Raw genomic sequence first — 11,350 nt, forward strand, 5'->3', positions numbered from 1 at the left:
CAGAACAAAGATAACATTGAATTTTAAGGCCAATCGGATCAGTAGTTTACGGTTCATTCAAGGAGAATAAAAAAAAATAAAAAAATTATTTTTTTATATTTCCCATTCATGCAATCTCCTGAACAAACTTGTTCAATAACTATCGTAAAAGGAAGATTTATTCGCAAACATACCTCTACACTTATATGCAAACTTACATACCCTTTGATTTGATCTTTAAAAAAGTCAGATATCACAGCCCGAATCTAAGGACTCACATAGAAATATATGCCTATATAGATATATGATTGAAATTTTTTTTCTACGCATAAATATATTGATATATTTATGCCAACATGGTAGCAAATTTGTTCAAAATTTTTTTTCTTACGTGCATATATGCAACGTTTATTTGTCCCTTCTATATATACATATATTTGTGAGGCTATATTAATCAATATTACAAAATCAGTTTCTAAACTTAGACAAAAAATGATAGTATAATTATCTGTAAAAAATTCATAACTTTCCTTGAAAAATATTTCTAGTGAACTACTCTTTTAAATTTGAAATGGTGAAAATAGTGACTATTCACTGTTTACACTGATAGAAGTATTTATTTGAGCCAAATAAGGTTTATTAATAGTTAATAAATGGCTTATTTGAATAGAAAGAAATGACAAATGGAGTTAATTAAGTAGGGTTATGACAACCAATTTACTGTACCATTCAATTTTAATTTTTAAAGTAAATTCTGCACACAGTAATTGATTTTAATTGATTATAAAAATCATTATACAAAATATATAAGAAAATGAAATTTTATAATTTATAAAACAGCATTAAATTACAAGTAACGAACAACTTAAACTAGACAGTGTACGGAAAAGTAATATAAACAGAAAGTGGCGCTGTAGTCAAATATCGCGGTGATGTTCACTCAAATATGAGATTTATTAACTATTAATAAATCTATATTTGAGGCCAACAAATACTTATTTCAGCTAAATAAGGTATTATTTGGCTGAAGAAAATGATGTATTTGATTGAAATAAAATTTATTTGACTCAACCTTATATTAATTGATACTCAATAACGCTTTATTTTGACCAAATAAGGCTGAAAAACTGTTTCAAATAAATGCATTTATTTATATCAAATAAATACTTTATCAGTGTACTAGTGAAAAGTATGTCACTGATTCAAATAGTCCCGGGTCACAATATCTAGCCTCAATCTAGCCTCATCGAATCTAAGTAAGCCTCAATCCAGCCTCACTGAGTAAAGAAAGTATTTTGAGCCTCCAATGATGTTCAAAAAACCTCTGAGCCTCAAAGATTCTCAAAGATCCTTAAGAAGCCTCGATGAGCCTAAAATGAACCTACTACTTGACTATGTAATTTAAATTCGATTAGTATTATTTGAGGCTCCTTGATCACCATTTGAGGCTCATTGAAGCTCTTTGAGCATTATTTGAGACTCAAAAGTCTTTTTTTACTCACTCTCTAAAAACGATTTAGTGAAAATCATTATTTGGCAGTGAATAGTCACTTATTGCTAGTGCAAGGTATACCACTATTTGAATTAGTGATATACTTTTCACTAGCCAATAGTGAATAGTCACTAATTTCACTATTTCATATTTAAGAGAGCAGTGAGGCTTACTTGGGTTCGATGAGGCTAGATTGAGGCTAGATATTGTGACCCGGGGCGGTATACTTTTCACTGGCGATAAGTGACTATTCACTGCCAAATGGTGATTGTCACGTGATTTTCACTAATTCGATTTTAGAGAGTAGACCAAAATTTGGTGACAATAGAGCACTACCTCTCCGCTTCGCGTTCGAGGTGTGCAATTATAAAATGATTTTTCAAAATTATTTAGCTAATGCCTATTATAAAGCTCTATATAATAGTAACTGTGTGTTAACATATCAAACAAGACAAATTCAGATGAGAGTGAAGTTGGCTGACGGTTAAAGCAAGTAAATTAAAGGCTAATATTATTAGGAACTGGGTTATGCGTGCATAGCGATTAGCAGTTGGATAGAAAAGGAAATCGAAGTGATATTATTTGTTTCTATTCTATAATATTTCAATCACTAATTGATCTTTTGTCCATAAACTTGGGTAACTACCCTAGTAAAAATGAATCGCGATGGCGAGTCTCACTAGAATTAAAGCTGGTACTAAATGACAATCAAGACAGCCCTCGTTTATTTTTCTAGGCTAGCGAGCAAATGTCATTTCAATAAGCCTGAAATAAGTATCGAATATGAGCTGATAATTTCTAACAGCATTAGTCTACAACGTATGTTTAGACTGCAGAAGCATCGAAACTGCGTTAAATGTATATTCAGTCACTCGTACAAAACCAATTTCATACCAATACGAATTAGCGGATTAAAATAAATCAATTTCATTACTATCGATGATAATGGTTTATTTCATCCGCTTAATTAGTTTCAGACTTGTTGGAATATCATTTATTTATTATTAATCTCAGAACCACATGTCATTTCAATGAACCGACAATCGAATTATTGCACGGACTATTGACCAAATTGACTAAATTCAACTGGCTCCAGTCTCGTGACATTTTAATTCCGAGCATCGATGCAGATAAATATTAATATTCTTTTAAAATTTAATCCAATTATTCCACTAACTAAAAAAAATACTATTACAATATATTTACTCAAACAACTTACTTAGTAAATAATCATAAGTCTCGGTATTACAGGGAAAAATTTTGCTACCAGCATTGCCGATATTTATTTCAAAACTTATAGGCTTTCTCATAAATCTCGATCGATCGATCATATTAGCATCGTAAACAATTCCGACCAGTAAATACTCTTCTGTCGTCCATAATCGATGCTAAAAAAAAATTATAATAATTAGTACAGCTATTAAGATATAATTAATTAGATTAACCATCTCTTGAGCACATAATTTAATTACGTAACTATAAAATTTGATATTCGTCGCATAAATTAAGCAGTTATTTTTTAGCCTAAGGCGCGAAAATGTCCATCAAGTAGTGAAGGGTTGGTCCGTTTACAATTGCGTGACAACCCCTGCTCAATAGCTCATTATACTTTCTTGTGATAAAGAGCTATTATGTAATTATATACCGTATAAGAGTTAGAAGCCTAGTATTCATAGATTACACGACAAGAAAAAATTTAAATTAAGCGGGGACATTTTATTATTTTTTTTTAATGTTTTCACATTTTTTAGCAAGGCTTCAAGATTAATTATATCGGATACTAGAGTTGGAAAAATTATTTGAATTTTTTAGTGCTCAATTTATCTTAATCAGTTTGAAGTAATCCGGAAATTATAATAATAATGGATAAAATGGACCGATAGTAGGCGTGTTATCGAAGTAAATTTTAATTAAATAAATTTAACTTGCCTCAATAATAGAAGCTGTTGGTTCCGTAACCACTCCTGGGATAATAGGAGCTCCGGAATCATCAATTTCTGTTTTCAGAGAAAGGAGCACTCTACCTTGATAAATAGGTCGCGTATTCTGACACTTAGTTGCGCAGAAACATTCAGGACCCTCGTTTGCACTATTGTAAAAATGAACAAAAGATGGTCCATACGTCGGTAGAAATCCTTTTAATTTGATAGTAATAATTAATAAAGTATGTAAAGGAAAGCAGAGGGACAAAATGGGCAGTACAGGGCACCCTGAGTTGGTTAAAAAATTTTTTTAACTCTTGAAGCAGGCCCACAATCTTCTATGCAAATCTAATTGAAATTTTGACGTCTTTAAATTTTTTAAGGTGGCCCATTCTGTCACATTTGAAATTTCTTTTTATATGGAGGGGTCGTATTGATCCCGAATATTTATTCGGGGACTAAAATAGAAATAGAAAAAAATCACACTGTATTGATATTAATGCTTACCATATTCCCCAGACTTAGATAACTTTGCGAGATTCAGTGTAAAAGTTGCCAGTGTTTTTGAACGGCAGCTATCAATTCTGTCTTTTATTGCGATTCTAGCGCGATACGATAGAGGTGGAAACATTTCGGTGAATATTATTCTTTCATTTAATCTTGGCGTGTAAGTTGCACTGTGCCAACTCGTTTCACCCTTAATAAATATAAGAAAATATGAAAATTGTATTTCTTAGTATGATAAAACTGTTGAGATTCAGCACGAGCTTTTTTTCTTTTTGTCGCTGTAATCGGATGATAAAATATATTTTTTTAGACCGAAATCTCACTTGTAAGGTGTTTTTTTTATAGATCCTTGAGTGATTTGTAGGATCATAAAGTGAGATTGGAGAAATTCAAAAAAGAAAAGTAATGTCATTTTCAACCGGCGCTCATGTAATAAAAAAATCGTGAGTAAATCTCAGAGTACTCTGTTTTAAAGCTCTGTTACTATACTTTAAAAGCATTTTTTTTCTAATGCTGTATTTTTTTTCTGTAACAAGTCGTTCAACTTTTACAACAGACTCACTCACTTTTAAGTACACTTCTGTATTTATTTTCAAGTGAAAAAAATGGATGATTCTATTTCCACTTTTCGCGAGAAAATTAAAAAATTTTCGCGTAAAAGAAGCTGTAGGTTATTTTCCAATTTCCGAATAATTATTTTTATGTAGTAAACTTTCATTAACCATAGAAGAAGAAAGTTATTCTGTTGAAAATAAATTTTAATATTTTATACCTGTAAAGCCGAGTGTTGTTTGTGCATGGTGTGCGATTTTAGTTGGGTACTTTTTAGTTACATTCACTTAAAATCGTATCTACGCTCCAAATAGTAGAATAAAATCCTATGAAAGAACGCATTTACAAAGGGAATGAAGTTATAAATAAAACTGATGCACTTTCGGATTTGCTTTGACATTGATAAAAAAAAATGGTTTCAATTCTCGCGCAGTTATTTATTTCCATGTATGTATACAACCACTAACAAATTTGAAATACTAAAAAAGTCTATGGGCGTCTATTTTTTATGACTGATGAAATATCACAGGAAGGAATTTGAAAAAATTTCAATTTTTTTTTTTTTCAACCCTGAATAATTGAAATCAATTTTTTTTAAATTCAAAATCTATATTGACATCAATTAATCTCTTTAGATTCTCGTTATGGGTCTAAAAATTTTTTGCAGTTTTCTATTTTCCATAAGAACTCGAAATTTCTTTGAAACTCAAAATTTCGAAATTTTACCGTTTGACAATTTGTCCTTCTTCAGGTCTAGGTTCTGTAGATCTAAATAACGAAAAGTAGATCTCAGTAGAGTACAGAATTTATGTCTCCGTGGATCTTAATTATTTTTCCCCGGAATCCACCAAAAACACGTTAATATTTTTTTAAATTTCTTCGTTAGTAAGCTTTGAAATTGAAATTAATTAAGAGACAGACTGCTATCACCTTTTTGCCTCGACGTGATCAGAAACATTAGTAGGATTTTTTTGCAACGGTGCCAAAAAGCGGTCTAAGCTCTTCCGCTTCGTAATCTCTATTTAATCGAGTGTTGTACAAAAACAAGCGGTAATATTGTGACCGGGAAAGCATACATGCTTTTTGATTCTAAATCTGTTACCCCCTTTTGTGGGTGTGCCTAGCGTACACTTTATCACACATGCCAAGGATTGATAAAAACTCCGTCAGTATTCTACTAATGCTTCGCGCTTACTATTGCGTTACAATTTCGAGAACTCTCCCAGAGAAACAAAATTTTTTTCACCTTTCAATTTACCCCATGACGATGAAAACTAAATGAATAATTTCTATTGTCTTGTTCTGTATACGAAACAACTTCTTTTATTAATTGTCTAGATAATTTTACAAGTCAACATTACTCATAAATTTTATATTTGAATTGTATTTAAAGCTACAAATCATCTAAAATAATTCAGTTGTGAATAAATTGACTAAATATGAAAATTCAATTTACCGAAATGGCAGAAGGCTTGAATTTTTGATAACCGTTTTATAAAATTTAATGAGCTATAGACTAAAAATAAATAAATGTATAAAATTTTTATAGAATGTCATAAACTAAAACTGAATACATATTTATTTATTTATCACACCGTTGAATTTTTTTTAATAAACGCATTAATCAACCGTTGGATTGATATCATTTTATGATAGCGAAAAAAAGGTAATAAAAAAAATTGACCACATGTATAAAGATAATCGATCCGTCTGACCAGACTATGGTACGTGTATAAGTGAGCCGATCGATTCGGGTTAGATGGCTAGCGAACGAGTAATGATATATTTCTGACTAACTCAGCGACATATCGATCATTGCGGGAAATATGTGTCGAAAGATATTTATAGCATATGAGTAGAAATAAAACGAGTTTGTGAATAGTAAATTACCTGTAGTATATAGTTTGTTAGTTTGTATATATGTTAAAAATCAAATGGATGTAAGAATATTTTTTAATTTACCGCGGCAAATATTTGAACTTAAAAAAAATCGGCCTTCATTGTTAGTCAATGTCGAATTTTTTTTTTATGTTTAACTTTTATAACATATATGTATATTTTATTTCGTATGTATAGGTATTAGCAGACGCAAAAATATCTGTCGAACTCACCTTCATTCCAGCGAATGATATTTGAATAAACGGATTAACAATGTTATCAGCGTCCGCACAGCACTGACTTGTATTTTTACATGACAATCCATCTGCTCGGTAGACACTAAATATGTAATGTGCTTTTTGACGTCCGGTTTCAAAAAAATTAGCGATTGGCATCAATAAATTTCTGTACGCAAAAATAAAACATGACTAGCAAAAATTTATTTTTGTCGAGGAGCAAAAACGTGACCTATCCACATTTTTACATCCGAAGAATCGAATAGAACTTTTTTTGATGCACTTGTCATATAAAATAGATAAGAATTTTCAAAAAATTTTTTTGACAAATCGAAATTTTTGAAAAAATTAAATTTTTAGGCTTCTGTTATGTTTTCAGTGAACGATAAAAACAATTTATTTAATAGTTCAAGCCTTCCCGCGTCAAAAAAATTCGTTCCAAAATATTCAAAAAAAATTTGACATATAGAACCTCTGAATTTGAGACAGAGTAGAACTTCATGTTGAACTTTTAGGACTTGAAGAGTAAAAAATGTAGTTGATTTCGAATGTATCTGAAGATCGGAACGTTTTTCGCGCAACGAAAATGAAAAATTTGTATAATTTACTGCTTAAGGGGTAGTTGGGGGTGGCCTGCAATTTTCGGCTGAGATACTAGCGCATGTACGAAACATTTCAAAACTCTAGATCCAATAGATTTCTTACTTTTCATTTTGTTTTTTGATTTTCGTTTCACGAAAAACGTTCCGATCTTCAGGTACATGATTTCGAGCTGTAAGTGATTTCATTTTGAGTCCGATAAGAACGTTTTTGAAACATAATTTTGAAAACGAACATTTGCAACATTTTTCCCTTTCAATATAGAAATTTTTGAACTTTTTTTGAACTAGAAAAACATGTAGTAAAAATATGTTTCAAAAACGGACTTATCCGGCTTAAAATTTATCCGCATAAAGTTTGAAATCGACTATTTTTTCTACTATTAAAATCCTAAAAGTTTAACTTGAAGTTCTAATCTGTCCATTTAGAAGTTCTACATGTCGAACTTTATTGAAAATTTTAAATATTTGAATTCAAATCAAATTGTTTAATAACAATATAGAGCAAACTATACTTCCAAGATGAATAATTTCAAAAAAAATTTTTTCATCAGAAAATTAAATGAATTTAAAATACAAACCCTTCAATATCTTCATCTCCATCACTCTCCAAATGCGTCGGGATAGTCGCGCCCTTAGCATTGATACCAATATTACATTTAACGTACCCTTTTGGACCACCCGTTGGATCTTTTGGATTCGTGAGCATTGCCCATTTGTGATAATACTCATGATCTAGCAATGATAAGGCAGAAAATAATTACAGTGCCCTGACTTATCTTACATAAAAAGCTTATTTCTATCAGTCGATAATATCCAGCCCTGCAAAATTCACTTTTATCGTAAAATGATAATCGAATTTACAAGTAATTCAAATTTCCACTGATAGATGATACAATTCTATTGACTCTTTAAACAATCAGCTACTTTTTTTCTTTATTGATATTCAATGCTTAGTCCCTCAGCAACTTTAACTATGTGGGTAACTTGGACCCCTTAAAATTATATTTAGGCATTTCTGTCATCAAATTTCCGATTAATCTCGAAACATATAATTGCGCTCAATCTACTATATAGTAAAATTGAACATACATTTGACATTGAACTAAAGCCCCTTTCCTATGAGCGTGAGATGAAAATTGAAAAGCAAAAACTGACTGGAATGGTGACTCCAGATAACAAGAATTTTAACCCAAAAATTGATAAAAATAAACAGTTCAAATTTTTACTTCACCTAGATCTCAAATTACACATAAATTTCAAGTTATTTTCGGTAATTTATGTCAAATTAATGTGTTATTTTTCATCTCTCTGATATTAAAAGTTAAATATCCATTTTTGAACTGAAATTTTGGTTATCTGGGCATGAGGAATTTTAAATTTAAAACCGGCTATTAATTACAACCGGAAAAGTATAATTTAGATCTACGGAGGCTTAAATCCTGTATTCTACTCAGATCAACGTACATGAAATTATTCAAGCTTCATGCATATCTACAGTGATATCAATATATATATTTAGATTCATGTAGAATGCCTTCGATCCCACAATTTTTTTGAAATTTTCTGTTACAGTCCTCGGAAAAAAAAATTTGGATTTGTCAGGACATAATTTTACACTATTCATACACAGAAAAAAAAAATTCTCGGCTGAAGGTGAATATTCTTGATTTCTAGAAAATTTTTTTTGGAAACCTAAATTTTCTCAGATAAAGTAGAAATCTTCTCCAACCAAGACGAATTTTTTTTAACCAATACAAATTCTCTTGGTTCAAGAAAATCTTGACTTGATTCCCGAAAACGTTTGTCTTCCAAAATATTTTCTTGACTCAAGATAAATTTTTTTTCTGTGTATCATAACTTTTTCAAATTTTGGATCTACATTAATATCAATAGGTCTATAGATATTCTTAGATCAAAAAATTGCAAATTTGGTTTTTTTAGTCCCGGATATCAATAATTTCGGTCTATCAAGAACTATAAGATCTGAATATATTTAAATATATCTATTGATATCAATATAGATATAAAAATTTTTTAAATCGTATCTTGTAACAATTAAATTATTTTTTCTCCTGCACCTGGTAAAAAAAAAATTATTCAAGCCACGTTCAAATATCATATTTAAAACCGAGCAATTATTTGCTACCCTGATAGGCTAAATTATCTAGACTAACAGTAACAAATAAAATAAAATAAAATCATTAATCAAAATTGAGCTTAAAAATTATTACCTACACTGTAAAAAATCACTGGGGTAAGTCCAAGTGGTGTAGGTTTAAAATCGGCGGTGTTAAATTTCAACAACGAAAGCGGTGTGAAAATAACGCCGCCACCGGTGTAGATATTCTTTACCGGTGTTAAAATATTTTACTTTGTGAATAATTTACTTACTCGATCACTATACTTGTTAATAAATGATATTTTTTATTAATTTTCATAAAGAACTGACATTTTTTGTGTTTTGTAATCTTTACAGTTAATACTCCAAGCGGACGCAGTTTACCCCACTTTACACCGGTTACTCCGCTTTTACACCGGTTTAACACCGGTATTTTAATACCGCTGAATTACGTCTCCTACACCGGTGTAATTTCATTTTAACACCGGGCGGAGTTAAAATGAGCCCATTTTTAACACCGCTCTTTTTACAGTGTACAAAAAAATTAAAAATTAATATTCAATAAATTACCAGGTTGATCCCAAACAGTGGAAACGTCAAAAAATATTCCTCCATAAAATTTAAGTCTCAGACACCGTTTTAAATAAACTGATATTGAAATTCTTGTATGGAGAAATGTGTCAAAGTCTCCGGTATAATTGAATATAAAATACTGTGTACAAAAAATTAATATATTTTATGAAATAGTTTTTTATTGACTTTTTTTTTTTTTTTAATATTAATTAAAGTTAGAAATAAATAATAGATTTACGTCGTTGTAGTACGGTGAATCAGTCCGATTTCTTATGACAGTTTTTTTCTTCTGATGCCCGACTTTAACAACGACCATTGGATTAGCATTTTGTGCTAAATATTTAGCTTCGATAATAGTAATGGCCACTTGATAAGTTCCATGTTTGCCTTTTCTTTTTCGTACCATGATTATTATAATTATAAAATAACCATATAAATAAATAATAAAAATATATTTTGTTAGTATTGTTCTTTTGTTTCACTAGTCGTTTTTTATTTTTCTTTCTGTATAAGCTGAGAAAAAAGCCATAAATATTACAATCGACGTTATCGAATAGCAAAAAATGTTGCTTGAATAAAAGCAAGTTGATTAAAAAAAGGAATGAAAGAAAAGAAAAGATAAAGCGAACAAATAAATAAATAAACTATGATATCAAGAGAAAGGTGAAGGAGAATCTTTACGACGTCGTTAGATTTATTTCGCCAATTTGTTGGGATGGGCGCAGGTGCGGGGTCTTATACAGTTTTAACTCGGATCGATTTCGATGGTATGTCTAAATTGGTCCTTCCAATGTCTCAAGTCCAGTCTGGTGCTGCTGCATCTAGATCAGTTTTAAATTTTACCAGCAAAAGGTGCCGGCGATTAACTCCAACCCTTTCTGAAGCTAAAAACAAATAAATTAAATGTCAAAATAAACGATTAAAAAATATCGAAATATTTTAATTTAATTATAAAAATAACATTGATTTTTATTTATCGACATTAACTGACTCGTGATATGTCAACATAATTGTTAAAGACACACTAGTTGACACAATGTCAAATTGATAATGACAAGCACCACGTGTAAGCTTCTCATGTCAATCGGTTTTAGATTGACAAATATTAAAATATGTTCATTTCTACTTTAGTGTATTGTTATTATTATTTTCTTTTTTTTTTTTATTGTTATCATTGATGACGGTAGTGATCGAACGTTCGTTGATTCTTTTTTTTTTTTAATTATTTTTTCAAGTTTCCAAAACTTTTATAATTTTTTCAAAAATTTTCCCGCCAACTCGCGAAAAAATAATTTAGATCTAAGGAAATATGAGTAAATCAACATGAGTCGAATTTCTTTCAAATTTTAGATTTTCACTGATATTCTGTATATCTGTTATATATCTGGTATATATTTTGCTATAATAGATCTCGTAAAATTCATGGAGACTTTTCTAGATCCAAAAGTTTTTTGTCATTTTGTTTCATGTCTCAAAATCTTCTTCAAAAT

General features: G+C 30.2%; 1 protein-coding gene across 1 annotated transcript in view; it reads right to left on the bottom strand.

The window, feature by feature from the left end:
* LOC130671069 (otoferlin-like) overlaps nucleotides 1–10,266 on the bottom strand; it is a 22,754-nt gene extending 12,488 nt beyond the window's left edge. The window contains exons 1-7 of the mRNA XM_057474761.1: nucleotides 10,099–10,266; nucleotides 9,858–9,999; nucleotides 7,747–7,900; nucleotides 6,564–6,735; nucleotides 3,901–4,090; nucleotides 3,401–3,606; nucleotides 2,691–2,859 (exon numbers count right to left, since the gene is read on the bottom strand). Of these exons, the coding sequence (XP_057330744.1) occupies nucleotides 2,691–2,859; nucleotides 3,401–3,606; nucleotides 3,901–4,090; nucleotides 6,564–6,735; nucleotides 7,747–7,900; nucleotides 9,858–9,999; nucleotides 10,099–10,266 (1,201 nt within the window). The remainder of the gene's footprint in view (nucleotides 1–2,690; nucleotides 2,860–3,400; nucleotides 3,607–3,900; nucleotides 4,091–6,563; nucleotides 6,736–7,746; nucleotides 7,901–9,857; nucleotides 10,000–10,098) is intronic.
* Between the last annotated feature and the right edge of the window lie 1,084 nt (nucleotides 10,267–11,350).

The sequence above is a fragment of the Microplitis mediator genome, chromosome 7 (assembly GCF_029852145.1).
Source record: "Microplitis mediator isolate UGA2020A chromosome 7, iyMicMedi2.1, whole genome shotgun sequence".
Classification (NCBI taxonomy): Eukaryota; Metazoa; Arthropoda; class Insecta; order Hymenoptera; family Braconidae; genus Microplitis; species Microplitis mediator.